The sequence below is a fragment of the Daphnia carinata genome, chromosome 1 (assembly GCF_022539665.2).
Source record: "Daphnia carinata strain CSIRO-1 chromosome 1, CSIRO_AGI_Dcar_HiC_V3, whole genome shotgun sequence".
In the NCBI taxonomy this organism is placed as follows: Eukaryota; Metazoa; Arthropoda; class Branchiopoda; order Diplostraca; family Daphniidae; genus Daphnia; species Daphnia carinata.
This window is the reverse complement of record NC_081331.1, coordinates 5,925,440-5,946,795: the sequence shown is the minus strand read 5'-3', so window position 1 is coordinate 5,946,795 and position 21,356 is coordinate 5,925,440. Positions and strand designations below refer to the sequence as shown.

General features: G+C 41.1%; 1 protein-coding gene and 1 pseudogene across 1 annotated transcript; both read left to right on the top strand.

Annotated features, from left to right (window-relative positions):
* Positions 1 to 1,296: 1,296 nt before the first annotated feature.
* Positions 1,297 to 9,358, top strand: LOC130691179 (LMBR1 domain-containing protein 2 homolog; annotated as a pseudogene).
* A 1,560-nt stretch (positions 9,359 to 10,918) lies between these two features.
* LOC130691127 (hillarin-like) lies at positions 10,919 to 21,301 on the top strand. The gene is made up of 10 exons (XM_057514032.2): positions 10,919 to 11,854; positions 16,554 to 16,670; positions 17,200 to 17,396; positions 18,034 to 18,268; positions 18,760 to 18,842; positions 18,912 to 19,055; positions 19,138 to 19,356; positions 19,422 to 19,630; positions 19,717 to 19,847; positions 19,919 to 21,301. The coding sequence occupies exons 1-10, from the start codon at positions 11,342 to 11,344 to the stop codon at positions 20,498 to 20,500; spliced, it is 2,430 nt and encodes an 809-aa protein (XP_057370015.1). The 5' UTR covers positions 10,919 to 11,341; the 3' UTR covers positions 20,501 to 21,301.
* The last annotated feature ends 55 nt before the right edge of the window (positions 21,302 to 21,356 follow it).

The window sequence follows — 21,356 nt, the reverse complement described above, 5'->3', positions numbered from 1 at the left end:
TAATTTGGTTGGCAGCATCAAGGAAAAGTCTCAGGTGAGAAATTCGCACAATACTTAAGTTATTCCACTGTAAAAACGATTGAATTTTGTTCATGTTTCAAAACAATGCTTTTGAATTGGTAAGAAAAAAAGCTTTATTGAAAGTTAAGTAACTGCAATATTTGGATAGATCACGTTTTATTTATTGTGCAAATTATTTTTGATTTGTGTAAATCTTAGCCTTATCTTAATCCTAATGCAGTTGAGGCGATTGGGGTAAAATGGATTCCAATTCTTAATGAATTTCAGAATAGTTTGAGGAAAGATTTGTTTTTGACCTACAGTTCTGAACTAAACTTTTACATGACATCCAATTTCACTTTCTAAGATTTTTCTCTTCTTAACTCTTAAGTAGGAAGATCCTTTCACATAAAGAAACATCAGTTATCATCTGGCAATGCAAGTACAGTTAGGAATAATAATGATAATTACCATTGATGTTTCAAAGGCAAAAAGATTTTTTTTCTATTATCTAACAAAATATTATTGGAACTTTTTACTCAAATATTGTGGGAATGACAAGGCTAACGGCTAAGGCGTTCAATTTTTATCGTATTATATATGTGTAAAAATTTTGCTTTTAAAACACAGCTTGCAAGAAAATATAGCGAGCAGTATGTAGCTGTATTAAAAAGCAAATTCCAGCTGAATTCTTATTAGTGTTTCACTTGGTCTTAAGGAACCGCGTCTGCATTCGTATTTGGGGAATCAGTCAACACTATCTTACAAGTTTTTTGTGTGCTTTCATTGCCAAATACTTTACCACGAATATCTCGTTCATGGCGAGCGATTCGATAAGGAAACGTGACATCTACATTCATCCGAATTGCGTGCGCGAAGTCATATCAAGTGTCGTGAAGTAGTAGTAACTGTAGTAACATTGCAAAAGAAAAAGAAAGCAAATTGTAATTGAGTTACTTTAGCACACTACCTTATGCCATTCCATGACAATTATTTTGCGGGGAAATGGACGTTTCTATTTTCTACGCTTTGTTAAAAGATATTGCGCAGGAGAGTCTGCACGTCGCTGCCACAGCAGAAATAAATTCACTTTCCGTGCCAAATGGGAAAGGTGAAAAATGAAAAGATGGGAGGTGTACATTTCCGACTCTTTTCATTCATAAGCTGTTGGTTGGGACGGGATCTATGACATGAAAAATGAGAAAAAGGCAATAATGGCAGGAGCGGGCTCGTTGAAATACGTTAACAACTTTGTGTATCCGTAGTATATATGCAGGCTGCTAAGGCAGTGAGCTTCAGTTGGCTTCAGGTCTCTAAACCATTCGGTCACTCAGTTCTACCGTCTGATTAGATACCTAGCATACTCTAACTTTTGTAGTTATTTGTGTGATTTAGACCATTCTTTTCAATCAGAGCACTAGTTTCGCAAGTGCTTTCTTTTTGGCTTTCCTGAGCAAGTTAATCATAGTTTGCTGGTTTCATTGAACTTAACAGAAACGATTTACGCCGCTGCAAATTTGAGACTCTAATTGACGGCGATAAATAATTCCGGCTAATCTGCGTAATCACCTGTACTTCGAGAGCAACATAATGTCATTCCCGGACAAAGAAAAACGCCAAAAATGCTGGGATTCCCGTGATCGCTACTGGGAGTGCTTGGATAAGAGCGGCGATCAAATGGAAAAGTGCATGGAAGTAAGGGCCGCCTACGAAACTACCTGTCCGAGTCAATGGGTAAGTAAAATTTTCTTGATCTACGGTGTGCAAGCCTGTTTAAATCTTAGCTCGAAAATAGAGAGCCAAAATAGCTGTAGATGAAAGAATTACGGTGACAGATTTGCCCCTCCTTGTGCCAGGAATAGGATAGCGACAGACAATAGCTCTTAACTCTGTAAAGCTGCAAATCTGTTTGGAAGACAAAAATATAGACAATTTTTCGGCGAGCCAGGCAAAAAAAAAAAAAAAAGAAAAAAAAAATACCCATCGAAATTGCAGACCGTCAACACACCGTGAGACGGAGAGCAGCCGCTCTGGTACAAAGTGCCAGCATAAGCAAAATGAATAATAATAAAGAAGACGACAGACACCGGTGCCTTTGATTGAAAGCTAGGGACCAGTTGGGCATTGTTTGCGTCGCCCGTCATGGTCCATTTTACGCCCAGTTGCCAATTGTAGATTGACAAACTATTTCAAGTTCCGCGAAAAGCAGTTTCTAAATAGAGGGGTGCCCCGCTGCGTAGGAACAAACCGCTTGATGAAGGTGATGACGTTGGTTTGTATCCGGCTTTAAATTTAGAATTGCTTCAGTTCCTACCGACCCTTCTCCTTCCGCCCGCCCCCTTCTTTTTAGAACGCAGATAGCGCCAATGTTTGACCGAAATGAGAAAATAGATTTCTCAGTTTCCTCCTTGATTCTCTGTTTGTAAATCTTTTTTCGGACCAAAGATTTGCGAATGCAGCTGTCGTTGACAATAAATGCAGATTAAAGTCTTGAAAGATTTCTAGAAATAGATTTCAAAAATAGACTGCGCTTTTCCTAACGTATTCGGACGGCAAATTGAAGGGACTTGAATCGTAGAAGACGAGGATGACGATCGGTGAACAAAAAAGAAAAGCAAATACCTGTTTCGTTTCAAACTCGGTGGTTCAATGTATTTTTGGACGGAGCAGATTCCTCAGTTCATTACCTCTATGATTGTGTCCTGTATTTATAGTTGTAATGGCAAGTCGCCTGAATTGTCTATTCTTGTTTTAACCCGCCCTATTTTGCTTTGTTTTACAGGTCAAACACTTTGACCGGAAACGGGATTATTTAAAGTTCAAGGAGCGTATTCAGAACGATGGGTATGAACCACTAGATGAGAAAAAATATAGTAAATCTTGATTATGATCATGATTTTTATTGTGTCCGTAGTTGCAAATTTTTCCTTTATTGGCTCTTGCTAATTAACTACCATAATCAGTGGCGAAGAAATAAATTGATAATATTTGTTGGTTGCCACATCTCATCCCCGGTGGCATCGTCACGGTCTTCCACTAACTTGCCGAATCGCCATTCACGCGAAACATGACACGGTCATTGCCATCACAGATAACAAAAGGCATAATTAAACGCAAGATAAGCAGGGACAAGAAGCGGGGCGCGTTACGTCAAGGAGTTATGCCATTCAACCTAGATGTTATTTATAGGCCTCGCAGAAAAGCGCATACTACACTGGCACACAACCAGCTATCTGATAATTATTTCCAGAACAAGATTCCGTGGACTTGGGCTAATTTTGGAGGAGTTTTACCATAGATCCTGGTTTATTCGTCTGCGAGTAGATATCCGATGGGTTGAGCGACACGTTGATGGCTTGGATTTGCGGCCACCCAAGCGGACTTATTTCGGTAGATGGAGAAGCGGTCCGACGATGAATTATTGAAGCATGGTTTGCTGAGATTTACGTCCGACCATCATTACCGGGTGAAGTGCCCTTCTCCAGTTTCAAGTTTAGCTCGATTTTGACCTTGAAAATAGACAAATCCTAGACCGCCATAACAGATGCGAGTCGTTAAATGACAGTGAGCGTTCAGAACGCGTCAGAGATTAGTAACATCCTTCCAAGGATGTTATGGTTGCGCACACGCAGAGCAGCAGTAAAGCGAGAAAAAGAATGAAGTATTTCGCACAGCAATACGCCAGCAATCATGCAGGATAAACGACTTTTCGTCACTCTGCCCTGTAAACTACTTTTGTTTGCTGATGACATAACATTGTCTGAGGCATGCAACCAGCGTAGTCAAAGACGAGTACCGCATGGCTGGTCATCGGCAAACAGCGTCAACTTGTAGCGTTAGACTTGCGTCAAGACATTTACCGAGATAAGGTAACAGTTATCATATTATAAATTCCATGTTAAACTAAATCAAAGCCAAAAGGACAGCCTTCTGCTGGCAGAAATTGTTTGGGCCCAACGATTTCTTTTCCGGACTCGTGTTTGCACATTTTATCACACATGATTAACAATAATAAATGGTGATTTGTGTGTTGTTTCAAAATTCTTACCTTTGGAATGAACAATATTGTTTGTTTATTTGTGGTTTATTATTCAGGCTCCAAACCGCCTGTGGACCAGTAGCTTCAAAAAATTCTCTGACGGTTCCACGTCAACGAGTTTATCGCCAAACGGTCACGACCCTTACATAAACTAGAAAACATCGTAAAAAATGAAAACACACACGCAAAAGACCTAAAACATGCTTACCGAAATTGCCCTGTATAAACGTGTCAAATAACAGTAGCACTAATGCTGTTCGTTTTATTGAAAACACAGAATTTGCCATTATGATTTACACCATGATTCACTAGGCGACGGTACGTTACGTTATAATGTTTCTTTTTAACTGTCTTCGAGAACCGATATTTTACAAAACTCCCCACAACACACTAGCATCGTATTCATTCAATTTGGCAATTTTAGCACATGGTATTGATGAGGTGCTGTGATTTTACAGTAGGCCACTAGGCTATAAACCTCGAGGCATAGACGTATTGTTGTTATTTACGCATACACGGACTCATAGCCGTTACAAGGAAGCGATCAACGAGTTATAAAAAGTGTGCCGAACTTGCGGTACAAATCCAATTCGACGGAAGAAAGTGTGTGATACATGTTTGTATAAAATCCTCCAGTGAATTGAAGTTCCTTGAAATGTTTTCCTCTAAAGCAAATGCCTTCCCTAACTCGCCACTTTCCTTGTTGTTCTGCTGTTATATTGGCGAATATTAACTGTCTCACTAAATAAGTAATTACCATCGACACTTAACAGCACATAATAAAAAAACGTGTTTACTACGAAGATTTTTATGTTTTTATTTATTTTCTGTAGTTAAATCAGCACGGTACAAAATGGAATATCTTTATTCTAGGTAAGATGGAAAAGAAAAACACACTCGGAGGGTTATTAGCAGACGAAAAAAACAATGTAGACATTACTGATAGGACATTCATTACGAAAAATGTCATCTAAGAAACATGGAATAGCTAGTAGACGCAGAAATTAGAAAATTCTGTTTTCGTTCCAACAAACACGGGGATCCAAACTTGATGGTTGAGCCAGAGCCAAGTGGAACGTGCTATTAGAATTAGTTAAAAAACATATGCTGTCACTGGGAATGACTGACATTATTGTATTGTCAAATGTAATCTTGTTCGTCACGAAGGAAATAATGACTACAGTAGTAGTTTCAGCTTTGGAGAAAAGTTTATTTTACAATAATTAAGCAAACGACATTCTGAAAACACCTTTCTGTGGAATCAGGCCAACTGTGTTGGTATTTTAAGATTCAAAAATAATCTGGGACTGGCATTTTGCGTTTGCTTGACATGCTATAATTTTGTAATGCATCAACTTGCGCTCGATTCAAATGTTACAGCAGATGCCGGTAAATATTTGTTAGTGTAGTTTCTGTTGAGTTTATTTATGACTCAATAAAGATCATCTAATGGAATTCTTCTTAGTACTGGTGGCTATTTTCGTCATAAGAAATTCTGCAGTATTTTGGAAGGGCAGAGAATCATGGGGTTCCGAAATGGGTACATAGTCCTGAATTTATTTTCTCGTCATGCGTATTGAAAAGGTAAAGCTACACCATATGGAGATGCGTAGCAGAAGCTTCCACATAAACGTTTAAACTTCATACGTATGACCTTGTTATATTTCTGCCTACCACAGATGAAGTGATGATGCCTTCTTTTAACAAAATAGCAAACGTCCAAGGCCTGAACAAGCTTTGCATTTGTTTTCGTGACGTCATGCAGTCAGCTGTTATTGACGTGTCGCACTAATAGAGTGGTGAGATTGCACGCGACGCTGTTACAGCAGTTAAAAGATTCGTGTTTTTATGAAGTTTCCTGGATGCCTGTCTGATGGAGGAATCAAACTCGACAACTGACAGATCTGCTTCGTCCTTAAGTGATCACGTCAGCAAACCAACAGAAACATTGGAAACTTTATTACAATCGGTGAGAGGAAGAATCAGTCATCGACGTCCGGACGAAGAATCAAAACCGAATTGGGTCTTTTGCAAACCCCAACTTCTTCCACTGAAGACATTTACAGTTCAGAAATTAGAAAAGTTACAAAAGGAAGCAGAAGAAAAGTTGCTGAACACAAATTTGCTGAACGAATAGCCATTCCATAAAATGACTGTTGGACCTCTTGTCACAGAAATTACCTGCACATTTATTGTCGCAGCATCTATTTTGTATCGTTATGGAGACTGGTTTAGACACCACATCATAGTCACTCTTTCTGTGTTAGTAGCATGGTACTTCTCATTCCTTATTATATTTATTTTACCTTTGGATGTAACATCGGTAAGTCCTGCAACCAAAATTGTATTAGACGTTGGGCAAATAATGAAAAGTTTATTTCTACGGGTTTCTAGACAGCCTACAGACAGTGTGTCCAGGAGCATACTTGGTACACAGAAGGGCCAAGGTCCAATGAAACAGCAAATCTAAGCACAACAGTAGTTCCCCATATTATTCCATCTAATGAAACTTCAGTTTGCAAGCTTCCTTGGAGTTACGTACCAGAGAATGTTCTGCCCCAGTTATGGAGAGTACTATATTGGACCTCACAATTCCTAACTTGGTATAACCTTTATTAATCACTACACATGCAATAATCCAATGGTAAAATCACCCTCTTTTTCCCCCCTTCTTTTTTTGGTAAATCAAGGTTTGTGCTACCACTCATGCAGTCATACACTAAAGCTGGAGATTTCACTGTGAAAGGAAAGCTAAAATCAGCTTTGATAGATAACGCAATATACTATGGTAGTTACCTCGTAATTGCCACCATACTCCTAATCTATTTAGCTGCTAAGCCTGATTTTGAGTTTGATTGGTAAGCATTTTCGTCGAAGTTGTTGAAATCCCAGATTTTAACGCAATTCTAACGTCTGCAGGCCAAAGCTGAAGGCAATCGCAGCATCAGCAAGCAATACTTGGGGGCTATTTTGGTTAGTTTTGTTGCTCGGCTATGGCCTTGTGGACATCCCCCGCTCTGTTTGGCGCAGTGCTTTACCGGGACCTTTGTTGTCCCGCCTTTATTTCAAAGCTGCCAAATTGAACGCCGAAAAGAGTGAGGCCGAAGAGAACTTGGAAGACTATTTAGAGGCACTTCAAGTCGCGTTGACTCGCATCCCGCCTAGTGATCCTTTACGAAAGAATGCCGAGACTATTTCTGACAAGCTGCCACTGGAATGGCGAGAGCGCATGAAACGCAAGGCTGTCAATAGTAATCAAATGAACGATAGCGATCTGAATGAGAAATCTCTTGTTCGTCTTCATAGACAGGTAAAAAGCCGCACGAAGTGTCCCCATTCAATTTAAAGCATCAAATAAATTTTGCAGGTCATTCGCGCATTGCAGCGGCAACACAGAACGGAGACCCAGTGGTATAACTTGGTGGAGAAAATCTTTGATCTCGAGGACGTCCATCGTAATATCGGCAGTCACGAACATTACTTTAAGCCTTCTTTTGAACCAGTTCGGTCGAGATGGCTAGCACGAATTCGCAGTCCCACACTAGGTAAAGCATACTTCAAGCTTACTTAATCTGCCCCATGAGGTGCAACATTCTATAATCTTTGCTCTTTTCTCATTGCAACAGAGTGGTATTGGAAATGCTTGCTGAGGCGATATGTGTGTCAAGGGCTGGCTATGATTTTGGCCCTCTTGTCAGTGTTAGTGGTATGGTCCGAATTGACATTTTTCAATGCAAGTCCCGTTCTTTCGATCTTCGCAATTTTTGTTAATTTGGCGAAAGAATATTATGATTACCTATCTATTGAAGTAAGACATCCTTTCATAATTACAATCTTTAATCTGATAATAATCGCTCATCTGTCTGTTCTCACCTTTCAGCTGGTTTCGATTGCTACCATTGCCTACCTCTGCGTATGCGCATATTCAACTGTGTTGAAAATTCGCGTACTAAATTTGTATTACTTGGCACCCCACCATCAAACGGACGAATATAGCTTGATCTTCTCGGGTATGTTACTTTGCCGACTGACTCCTCCCATGTGTTTAAACTTCCTTGGCCTCATTCACATGGATAGTCACATAATCAAAACCCGGCTAATGGAGACCTATTACACTCAGGTAACCAGCCCGTTAAAAATAAGGAGTTTTGTTCTCGTTCAAGTAAACTTGACGCTCGCGTTCGTTTCGCTACAGATAATGGGGCACATGGACGTGCTGCCCATCATTTCAGACGGTTTCAATATATATTTTCCTATGGCCATTTTGGGGCTATGTCTGGCCACTTACTTCTCCTTAGGCGCACGCTTCCTTACCTTCATCGGATTCCAGCAGTTTGTTGATGATGAAGATGATATTACAGCCGATTTGGCCGAAGAAGGCCGAGAGCTTATCAAACGGGGTAAGCTTAATGAATGACAGTAACCAAAAATTCTAGGCCGTCATTTTCATAATATATTTGTCAATTTCGTTAGAAAAACGGAGACGTCAGAGAGCCGAGGATAGTGAATCTCGACGTCGGAATGTCGACGTCAACAACTTTGGTCGGACCGAACGCAATCGCGAAACTGGAGGTAAACAATAGAACGCCATCTGACGTGATGATTTACACGGTAGAACGGCTTCACGTTGAATGTATGAACACAGGTTTACTAGTGAAGAGGGAATCGTCGCGCTCTGAATTGTTTGGCTCCACATCCGACAACATGAGCAACGAAGATGACCGATACGATCAGCTTTTTATGCAAGCCAGTCGGAGAATTGGTGACGATATCGGTTCCACCCCGGCGACTTCACTGACAGGATCTACCGATTATCGTTCTAGTTATACACGCAGCGGACCAGCGCCGCCACGGAATTTCTTTGACGACGTTTAGATGTTGAAAAACGGTGAATGTTTCGGAATGGCGGGTGCTTTTCCTCGTTTGATCTTCAGTTCAGTTGCCACACAAGCGGGACTCTTATTGTTCCATCCACCTTGTTTCTAGTGCAATTACCCGTTTATTTATTGGTCCTCGTGTTTATACTACATTCGTTGGATGTTCTAGTGTTTAGCCATTTAGCCCCGGTAACTTCAGTTCTCTCAATTTTTGGGTATTTTTTTAAATTTATTTCTCTTATTCTGTCTGCTGTTTGCTTTTTGTTCCTTTTTTCTTCTCTTTGTCTTATAATGAAATTCCGTTTATTTAAAGATGAGCTGTCGTTTTTGCGTCGTCGTGTAGTGTGTAGTAGTCTGCTCTCATTTACACGAATTGTTAGTTTGGCCGGCTATTTTCGCCGCGAGCTTCTAGCTCTCTAATTAATGGATTGACTCACTTCTCTCGGCCGGCTTGGGAATTTTCTTCGGTCTGTCTCATCTTTTTATTTTCGTACGCCCAATTTGTTGAACTAAGTTGCAGAAACGAGTTCCGTAACCATTCCTCTTTGGGCCACAAAAAACACAATAGGCAGATACGATTTTTTAATGAAATATCCACTGGAAATATCCGCTTCATCCACCTACTTCGCCTACACTTGAATTGAACACTTGCGAATTCCTATGAGAAAAACAAAACCTTGCGGGAAAGAGACCTTCATTGTTTTTTTGCAAAACAAAAACAGAAAAGCAAGCTGTTGATTTGCTAAGCAAAACCGTGACGATGGCAGTGGAGGATGGAATTTATTTGGTTAGTCGTGGTTTTTGCTGGCTGTGCTTCCCATCGTTTTTGCTCTCTATTTCTATCTGGAGAACCGGAAACGGAAATAACATGAGGGTCGAATGGTTGTGTGCGCGACTATCGGAAGTGTAAGCTTATGAACGGCGGAACACAATGTGTGGCTCTGTGCACGCTATGGCGTGAACGCGATAGCTGTTAACATTTTTTTGTTCGACAGGTATAATCGTTCTTCGTATTTGTTTTTCTCCCCATCTGTTTGTCGGCTCTTGTTTCCTTCTGTTTTCTGTCTTTCTCCACATTTTAGCATCCGTTATTGTTCTGACAGGGCACATACCCAGAAATGGTGTTCACTAACGATTTGTTAACAAGCGAGTTTGCACCTCCGAAACGCGGCGTTCCATTAGCGAGAAAGGCTAAATGAAGCTACCGGGTGTTTAAGTACCGCGGGATACGAAGCGGCTGGACACTGCCGAGAACGGGTGTGCAATGCGGCAGTTGTAAACGATAAGACGTCATATTGAATATACAATGCCGTACGTATCATGCCCTATCTCTGCTGCAAATAATGCCCAGGGCTTTCAAATCATAGGCTTAAAAAAAAGGAATGCAATTTCAAAGAAATCAGGTTCGAGTAAAGTACAGCTTTTGTAATTGGATAAAAAAGAAAACGGCATTGCAGTAATTAAGGAATTCTTCAACCATCGGTAAAATAAATATCCCTAGCTGTTCCTGTAATTTGATTGTTTTATGAGCTCTTATCGTTTTGGGCTAACAAACAAAGAAATCAGACAAAATGAAAAGAGGACACAAATGATCCGGATGGCCGGGTCAAGAGCGGAATACCGCTCGCAGTCTGCAGACAATTTTTTGTTGTTTACAACACTAGTGTACCCACTTTTCTCTTTTTTTGTTTTCCCTCAGCTGTGATTATCTTGATATACCTGAGTAGTCGGTCGGTCGACCGGTCGTTCGATCCGCTAGGTGGGGGGAGTTTCCTTGCAACTCGGTTTCAAGTCGACTCAACAAGTCAACGACTAAGTGGGCGGGATCGTTGTTATGTACATATAGCCAACTCAACGTGGGAAAAGCAAGACTGAAGCAAAAAAGGTACACCCATCCTCGTAAAAGGCAGTAGGAGGGAGGGAGAGAAAGAGAGAGAAAAAAAAGGTGGGAGAAAGACAAAAAGAAAAGAGAAGCGATGGCGATGCGAACGCCACACGACCAGTTCAGTAACCGCCGCTCACCTTGAAAGAGTGGTCACACTGCAGCGAGTGCTCTCCGTGAGTGTACAAGTCCACGTTAGACAGACAACAATTGGCCATCTTTTTTTTTTCATTTTTTTTGTGTTCAATGTTTATTGTGAAGTGTGCGTTGGTGTTTTTATTCTCGTCGCAAGTCTTTCGTTGAAAACTATATTTCAACATCAGTTTGCCGGTGCATGATGGCAGATTGTTGTTACTAACTGCGACTGAAACGTGGACGAAAAGGCCTTGTGTGTGTGTTTTTTTTTTGTTTTTGCACTCGCCTTTTGCCAAGCAAATTTTGTGAAGCCAGCTGACACCCGAGTGTGGTAAGAAGAGATTGGAAGTAGTTAGATTACAAGGATTTTTGAACTCCTTTTTTTAACGCACCAACAAAAACGAGAAAATGATGAACTTTTACGAGAATCTCTGTTTCCGGTGCGGTCAAACGGTGTACCAGGTGGACCGCGTCGGTCCGCTGAAGGACTTTACATTCTTCCACCAGGGCTGTTTCAAGTGCTCGGCATGCGGCACGAAACTGACGCTCAAGACGTATTACAACAATCAGGATTCCAATGACGACAAGGAGGTCTACTGCATCAGCCACGTCCCCAAGATCGGACCAGGTCACCTGGACGGTTCGGCCGTGGGAATCCGCTCTGCCCTTAATGTGCCCAAGTCGTTCAACTACGTCAACGAACAGATTCGTGGAGGAGGCAAGGGTACATTTGACGCCGAGGCGTTGGCCATCAAGCCGCACCTAAACAACGGCCGTCAAAGCGGTGAGAACGGACATTTCGCCGAACATCAGTATGGACGATTCGATGCTAGCGCTCTTCACATCGCCCACGCCCTACGTGCCACCGAACTCCAGCGAAGTTACCGACGACCTATTGAAAAGCCTCTCGACTCTTATCTGGTGAGTTTTGAACATCAACTTACCCGTCGTTCTCGTTTTCTCCCCTTCGTTTTTTTTTTCAAACAAACGGTCAAAAACGGTCTAGAAAATTCCGTTACATTCCATATTTTTTGTAAGGCCTTATCTTTCTGTCGTGGTACAACGTCTCTGATACGGCGTTACGACAATCTAACGGATCACCACTATTTTACGTATATTGCTGTAACATATGCCCCGCACGATTTAAATAGTGATTACATTACTATAAAACATTTGAATATGAATAGTGGAGTGAACGAAAAGGTAGTGGCGATGAACACCTTGATATGCCGGGCTTTACTATCGACAGGTGGGGAATAGAAAAAGTGTTGGAAATATGCAAAATAAAAAGAGGGTATAGCAAATTGCGTCACCATTCCTGGTTTTTTTTTGGGGGGGGGGGTCTCCATTTTTTGTTTTCGAAAAACGAAAACATATCGTTCGTAAAGGCGTTGAGACATTGCCGTTTTTCCAGTCTGACATGTCGGATTTCCAAACCGACTTTCACTGTTAGTGCCTTCCTTTTATTGACATTCCCTTCAGATCGAATTGCCTTTTGGTGGTATGCAACTGTTTTAATCTCGTTCTCCACCTCCCAAGATCTTATTTCCATAACCGGAGACGCCATATTTTTCTTTTTTTCGTAACTGGACATCGCAGATGGTGGTGCCAAAAGACCATCCGCTTAATATTGCAACGAGGACTCGTGATAATGAAGCCGATTCGCTTTGTACACGTACGACAAAATATGAGGGTAGTTAGCTTTGGAATACCAAAAAAAAGGGACGTGGTGGAATTAAAAAGAATAAAATAATACGAGAATATTCTTTTGGGAAAAAAAAAGAACAGCGAATCAGCTGTCTTCCGAGCCGAAGGCAGGATGTTGCTGTCGCTCCACCTGCGCTTGTTATACCTTTGCTGCATGCGTCTCTCTCTTTCCTTCTGCCCACAACTTTCTATTAAAACACGACTTTTGCTTTCAACCCTCTTATCTTATCTCTCTCCCTTTCTTTCTATATACGTTGCCTTTCTCTTTTTTGTTTTCCCTCATTCATTCCGCCTTGTCTTTCAAATTTTGTTGGGAGGAATGTGCGTGTTCCCCCACTTGCCGCTTGGCGGTAAAGCCTTGTGTTGGGTCACCTCTTCACGCTGGTGACCGTCATGCAAATCGGTTGTTGAAGATGATGAAAGAGGCGAATAAAAACAATTGCTGGTGAAACAAATGAAAAAGAAAAAAACATGTGCACGCAAAACAGACAGCAATAGTGTCAGTGCGATGACGCCACTTTCTCCTTTCGGGCTCCGACGTATTGTGCTGTCGCTCCAGCAACACCTTATACGGTCATCGGCCTTGATGTTTACCTGAGAGCGTATGAGAAAATAAAAAAGCAGGGAATAACTTGTGGAAAGCGAGGAAGAAGAAAGAGATGATGATGGAAGAATTGAAGAGGCCAAAACGTGATGAAACCCGCCTGCCCGCAGTGTTGTCTATACACCTTCTATTACTTACTTCTTATGTGCTCATTCCACCTGGACAATAAAGGCGATCAACCAATCCAGTCCCTGGGAAAAGACGTCATCTTTAAGCGCGCCCAACCCTCCCGCGGCTACAACAACATTTTCCCGAGACTAGCCGTTCGGTTTTTTTTTTCTTTTCTTTTTCTTCCTCGATATTATTTCCCATTCGTGCGTTCATCCCATCGCCTTCGTGTGGTTGCTGGCCATACAAGGAGATTCGCTTCTCTTGGAACTCGTTTTTTTTTTTTTTTTTTTTTTTTACCTCTTCCTTTTTTCATTTTACCTGGAAACGGAGGATTTGCGCTGTTGATTCGTCTTAATTCATACCCCGCCTTATTATAAAGATGGAAATTTCCATCCTCCTTAAAATCGATCTTGTTTGCTTCACACTTTTGCAAAACAAACAATGGAGAGATCAGAGACAAAAAAAAATGAAACGAGTTGACTTATTACTTTGATGTTACGTCATGGCGTGAAGTGAAAAGAATCTTTTGGGGGCCGCGCGGCTCGATCAATTGTTTTAGTGTCTCCATGTTTGGTTGAAAAAGAAATTTCGAAGTGGTCATTTTTTTTCTGGTTGGATTACTTGCTGCCACCTACGGTCATGAGATTTTTGTGGGGTTCTTTTCGAAAGAGACGAAGTAGAAAAAAAGAAGAGAAAGAAATTAAATGTTGCTGTCAGCCATCTTCGTGATGGTTGAAAACAGAGCATCGTCATCATCCTTCTTTTGTTTTTTTTTACTCCGCTTCATTTTTTTTATTTAATGATTTTTTTTTTGCGATTCAAAAGGAAATCCGTCTTCGTATTAAAGGCATAAAACATCACGCGCATACGCCCGGCAACTGCTCTACCTTTAAAAGGAACATTGCCAGCAGCGAATATTTGTTTTGTTTGTCTGCTTTAATCATGGAATTCATCTGCAATTCTCTTGCAAGTTTTTTTTTTTTTTTTTAAATTCAAAACATTAGTCCTATAGCCAGTCAATTCGTTGTAACATGGAAATGATTTGTCGGCTCTGCAACGGCCCGTGGCCGATGTTATACATCAACCTCACAAGTTTATACCCACAGCGCTGAATGACGTCAGATCCTGCGACAACGCCCAAAATGAGTTTTTTAAAAAACCCATTGATGGACACGTGAAATCATCAACTGAATGTGCGTATTGCCTATCCCCGCCTCGTTATTCTTATCCAGTTGCTGACTGTCCACAAAATGAATTCCAACGGGAAAGAATGACGGCATTTTTTTCCCCCTCGTCATTGAATCAATCCAACCTGAAAAATACCCATTGCCTTTTTCGGTCATTTCCTGTACGTTTTTATTTGTTGGGGAGGGGGGGGGGGCCGATTCGGTCCATGATATCGTCGCAATTGTTTTCATTCGAGCGAATCTCTCAGGTGTTTGGCTGATTCGTTTTACCCGCGTTTGGTCCGTTTGTTGCGTCACTGCGATTGAATCGAGCGCGTCTTCGTCCTGTTGGCCTTTTTCGAAATGTGTGTCGACGATGGCGACCGTCTCCCATTCAACTTTTTTTTATGATGAGCTGTTTTTATTTTTTTTTTTTTTGCGGTCGCGTACACTGGTATGCCGTTGTTCCAGTCTCAGCGCTTTACAGGTGGCTTTTGTACCTTCGAATACGTCGATAACAGCAAACCTAAACTGAATAACCGGCTCCCCTTAAAAAAAAAAGAAAGAAACGAGTCTTTTGCGATTGTTTAATATTTTATTGATTTCTCCTCCTTTATTTTTACAGTTATTATTGTTATAGCTCATTGTATTTTCACTGCCAGCTTTATGAATCGTGGAGGAAATTATTACCGGAATTTGAATGTATTCAACAATGGTTTCCCCCTCTTTCGTATTTAGCTTGTCTAATTTGCTCGGCATATCAGGCGAACTCGCTGATTATCCTAACAGATTATTTATTTTCTCTTATGTGTGTCATGGCTTTCTTTCTTTCTGTTTTTTGACGAGTCGATTTATCGACTTGAATTTCGCCTTGAAGCGTTTCAACAAGAGAAGTGTCACGACCTGAAAATGGATTGCAAGATAGGCCAAAAAGAGATGCCTTTTCAAACGGCAGCACATTTTAAATGAGATTCTCGTACGTGAGATTTCCATAATTGGACGAGCTGCGCGGTTAGACACACAAGGGGAAATCTTTGAAAGACGTTTGAGGAATGTATTTTTCTTTTCTCTTCTTCAATTAGATGATTTAATATGCTTTTCGTGTAACGAGGCCGTCATTGAGGGTTACAACCTTTTTCCGCTCGTCGCTGTGTAATGCATTTGTTTCACAGGAAAAAGAGAAGGTATAACTTTGGGTTTTCATTTTTCTTTGCCATCAACAATTACTAGCTAGAAAGTACGGTTAGTGAATGTTGAGTATGTGAGGGGAAAGTTTAAGACTCTCCCTTTTTGTTCCTGTCATCCAAGGGTTCGCAACCCCGGCGACTTGTGCGGCCAACAGACTTGCGTTTCTATTGGATGTAGAAAACAGTAAGAGATCGATCGTAGGAGAAATCATCAATGTGGGAACAAAAATCGAGACGCACTTTGCGGTCGTTGCCTTAGTGTCCCAGTCTCGGTCTTTTAAGAGAAGCTTTTTACACGCAGCGGTGACGATGATTCCGTTTCGGCAACACTTTGGGAGCTATCACCTCGCGTGTCCATTTAGCCGATGGAGCCATGCTTCACTGATGCCTAGTTTTTTTCATCTTATCTCTTTTTTTTTTACTTGTGTGTCTGATACGCTTGCATGTTTTCATAACAGCAAGTTTTATTTTTCGTGGAAAAAGGGATTTTTCCTTTTTTTTTTTTGGTGCCTACCCAGAGTGCCACTCCAGGTGGTTTTTCTACCTCCGGTCTAACCGTTAGACGGTCTATTTATCCAGTAGCCGAGTGCACAGGCTAACGACGTATACTTGTGATTGAAGAAGGGAAAGCTTTATCTATCCGTTACGCGTTATTTCCCTTCGTTTTCCTCGATGAACTTTAGCGGCTTATTATTTGAAGCGTTCTCAAAACAAACTGAATTCTTTTCACAGGAGATCGTAATGACTCGGAAACTCTTTCATGATCATGCATATAAAAAAAAGCACCGTTCATCGAACGTTCATTAAATATCTGTTTTTTTTTTTGTGTGTGTATTAAATATTAGGACAAAGACACCCAAGTTCGATTGGAGATGAAACACCGTAAGGAAGAGGACGACTTGTACCGAAAATTTGCCCGCCAACGTGAAGAAGAGGAATTTAAGTTCAAAGAAGAATTTCGGGTGAGTGCATTGCCAACAGCAACCTTTGTGTTTACATGTACGTACGACTGCAGCCATTATTTACACATACACACACACCAGAAAACGGGGAAGATGATGATGGAGAAGATTTTGCGAATTAAAATAGCATCAAAGAAAATAATAAAGATACTGGAGCGCCGGTAGCACGCTCGAATGCTTCCGACTAAATGGCGAAACACATCGCAACACTTTACGAGATGGCTGCAAAGATAACGGCAAGAAAAAAAAAGTGGGACGTCGGATGATGACTTTTCTAACGTTATTAACCTGCTGCCGAGTTTTGACGTTCAGACGAAAACAAAAAAAAAAAATGTGTATCGTGTCGTCTTATTATCGTTACTTGAGGGCTGTCGGCATGTGAGCTGAAGTTCTCTGTCGATCATAAATAACTCAAAGTTTAAAAACAAGGATGTTTGGCGATCGATAGTAGCTATAATAAAAAAAAAAACAGATAACACCGGTACAGCAAAGTATTTGGTTAACGGCTCTGAATATTGAAATTTTACAGGAAGAGTGGGAGAAGGAGCTGGAGAAGTTGACGTCACGGTTCGAGCGCGAGCTGGCCAACAAACGGAAAAAACCCGACGAGCAAAAAGTATTGACTCTGAGACTGCAAAGGGAGCGCGAGGATCTCGAAAAGAATCTAACCGTCCGCCGTGACAAGAAGAAGGAGTCGCTCACCCGCAAACTCCTGGAACATGAACGGTAAAAAGAAACAAAAAATACTATGTAAACACACACACACACAGACATATGCAGTTCCGCGTTATTATTAGCGATGTTTTCAGACGGCTGCTGCCATATGATTTGGACTGGCACCGCCAGTTGGAAACACTAGTTACTTATTACCTTCGTGGTAGGAAAAGAAAAAAACTTGAACTTAATCAGCCAACTGGAAATGATAACCACAAACGTCTTGTTTTTTTTGTGTGTGTGTGTGTGCGTGTGTTTGCCATCGGGATTCCTTATAGCGATGCATTGCTCTCTCCAGTTCAACTATACTCTTCCTCAATTTTGCATTCTCGTTGCTTTTCCGGTTTTATTATTATTTTTTTTTTGGTCTTTATTTCGAAACATCCCGGAGCATAACGTGCAACGCCCTTTTCACTCCATATCAGTATATCCTCAAGTCATAAAACGCATCCGTCTTAGACGGGAGTTTAATCTAGAGTTCATTCTAGGAAAGATGTATTATTTTTTATAACGGAATATTTGCTATCAACTCAACTTGATTCGCCATAGATTTTCCCTTAATCCATCAAGAACTTAAACACAATTCTCTCACGTCTAACTATCATCTTTTCTTGTTAACGGATTTGAAAAAAAAAAAAAAAAAATTTAGAGCGGCGACAGCAGCACTGGTGGAGAAGCAGAGCAAAGAGATGATGAACTTGATCAACGAGAAACGCTCCGAGTTCATGCGCGCCGAGAGCCTCTACATCGACGATGATTACCAGACCGAGGAATTGTTCCCTTACCCGAGCAACCCTCCTGCACCTCAACCACCCGGTGTGGCGAAAACTGACATCTACCACGATCCGCTCGTCTTTGCTGATATTGATCAAATCGCTATTTCGGTAAGCGCTTTTCATATTTCCTTCAGTAATAAGGTACAATTATGGTCTTTGGTTGTTTTCCTGTTAAACGTGTTTCAACAGTATGACGGTAAGTTTAAGGCAATCAGCGGTCGTTTGTTAGTACTAAAGCTGCGTGTAGCGTGACAATTGTTCCAGTCCAAAGACTGGAATAATAGATTAACGGATTAAAAGTCAAAGCCATCAAGTCGTTTCTTTTCCCCCAAAATGACTTTAGTACGAAAAATTTGAATGTGTAACTGTGTACAGTACGGTATATACTCGATGTTCCAAACGTTTTTTTTTTTATAGCCGCACATTTTGTTATGTCTCGTTGTACAATTACGGCCGTTGCGTTTGCTACGAAATTTTCTTTTTTTTTTGTTTGCATCAGCCGGATTTAGACACGGTCGCTAATTAACTGGAATGCATTGAAATATCCTTCCGCTTTTTATCTTCAATTTCTTCATTATTTCGTATTCTTCATTAATTAGGTGGCACAAGAAGATCAGAAAACATTCACAGACCTTGTACGCATGTTGATTGGACGATGTGGATCCGATGTCGAGAAAGCCAGGTAATATATGATAAATAAATGTAACATTTTCTATGATTTTATTCATCGTTTTATCATTGTCGTCAATAGAACCATTTTCCGGTGGATCACGGTCAAGAATTTGAACACGATGCAGTTCGACGACACGGTTCGCACAGATACACCGATGGGTTTGCTCCGAGGCATCAAACACGGTACGGAAAGCTACCACGTCTTGTTCAAACGCATCTGCAGGTATTAAAATCATGTCACGGTTGACATTTTTTTTTACATCGTAACTTGACATTTCGTCGCTTTACTTTCTGATGAAATGTAGCTATGCCGGTTTACATTGCGTGGTTATCAAGGGCTATTCAAAATCAGCCGGCTATCAACCGGGAGTCCGCTTCGAGGACAACCGCTTCCGTAATTCGTGGAACGCTGTCTATGTTGCCGGAGCTTGGCGCTTCGTGCAGTGCAACTGGGGCGCCCGCCATCTGGTCAATGCTAAAGAAGTACCCAAACCGGGTAGCAAGAGCAAATCCGACAGTCTTCGGTACGTAAGGAAATTTGCACAAAAAAATGTTTACGTGTTTGACTTTGACATTTGTTTTGTATTAGTTACGAGTATGATGATCATTACTTCTTAACGGATCCGAAGGAATTCATCTACGAATTTTTCCCTCTTCAAGCCGAATGGCAACTGCTTAAAACCACCATCACTCTCAAAGAGTTTGAAGACCTGCCTTTCGTGCGTTCCCTCTTCTTCCGTTATGGGTTGTACTTCCCAGATGACAACACCAAGGCAGTTATGGTTACGGATTCCACAGGTGATTTATTGCGCTGTTGATCAATCGATTAATCGCAATACAAATTGACGTCCACCAATCTAAATGCATGTTTTGTATTGCAACAGGAGCTGTTACGATTCGAATTGGTATGCCGTCCAACATGCAAGCCAGCCTCATTTTCCATTACAACCTCAAGTTTTACGACAATGATACCGACACATTCGAAAACACCAGTCTTAAGCGTTTCGTCATGCAGGTCAATATCAAATTCAGACGTATTCAATTTTTCATCGATTAAAGTTTTGTGTTTCCTTGCTATTCTGATAGTCTGTTGTTGGAAACGTGGTGGCTTTCCGAGTGCACGCCCCTTGCAGTGGGGCTTTCCTTCTGGATATCTTCGCTAACGCAGTGACACCACGCGAATACCTGACAGGCGAGCCAATGAAATTCAAGAGCGTTTGCAAGTTCAAGATCGTTTGTGAGGACCTTCAGACAGTCATGGTCCCTCTGCCGGACTGTGCTAGTGGCGAATGGGGCCCGATGAAGGCAACGCGCCTTTTTGGCCTGGTGCCCATTACTCATCAAGATGCGCTGATTTTTGCCGGCCGTGAACTCGAATGCCAATTCCGCATGTCCCGACCGTTGACCGACTTTATGGCTACACTACACAAAAACGGCTCGGAAGAGAAACGGCTTGCTAAATACGCCACGCATTATGTCACGGACGACCTGGTCACCTTTAAGATCAGTTTTCCCGAAGAAGGTCAATACGGAATGGATATTTATACGCGTGAAGTCAATTCGATGGGGACCAGCAGCGGTAACAACGCCGAGCAGAGTAACGAGAAACATCTGTTGACTCATTGCTGTAAATATCTGATCAATTCTTCTAAACGCAATCAGATTTAGAGTTGAATTCAACCGCTAAACAGCTTACCCATCTCTTCCTTCTCTTCGTTCTTTCGCCTTTTGTTTGTGGTGCTAAATTAACAAGGTAATCAAGTAGCAACTGGTTCCTCATCCAATCACTTAAACAACACAGTAGCTGCACTGATTCCTGCAATCATTATTATTTTTTTTGTTTTCGTTTTTTCCTCGATCGGTATTTGAAAAGAACAGAGACACTGTGAAGCCGTTTGAAAGCCGGCCTTCCATATGATACCATTCGTTTCATTCACATTACGTGTGGATGACGCACATTTTTATGTTGATATTTTTATTTCCCCTTCATTTTGCCGGGCAATAGGCAAGCTTCACATCGATGGACGTTGACGTTTGAAAACGGAGGAAAAATGATTTTTTTTTCTGCCTATTTTTGTATATTCTTTATAACCAAGACGCAGATGCCTTCACATAATGTTAACTCCTTTTTTTTTCAAGAGTATTTAGTCCTCTCACCTAGAAAATTGATGGACGTTTCATCATATTACATTCCTTGTAACGCAAAAAAACACAAAAAACAAAAACAAACCAAAAAAAAACACAAAAAAAAATTATTGGAAATATGGTTTCAGTGATTCACTTCTATTGTTGTAGGCATATTTAGAAACTAATACGGTTTTAATAACCTACAGTGCATTCTGTAGAATCGTGAAATAAAAAACATTCTAAAACTGTGTAATCGCAAGTATGGCAGTTGATCAACTGCTGATGACTGAAGTCCTAATACAAAAGGAAAAATGGTGCTTGTAATACACTAGAAAACAACATCATTGTTCGCACTGTGCACTATTTCAGAATGGGTTGTAGTAGTAGATCAGACCAT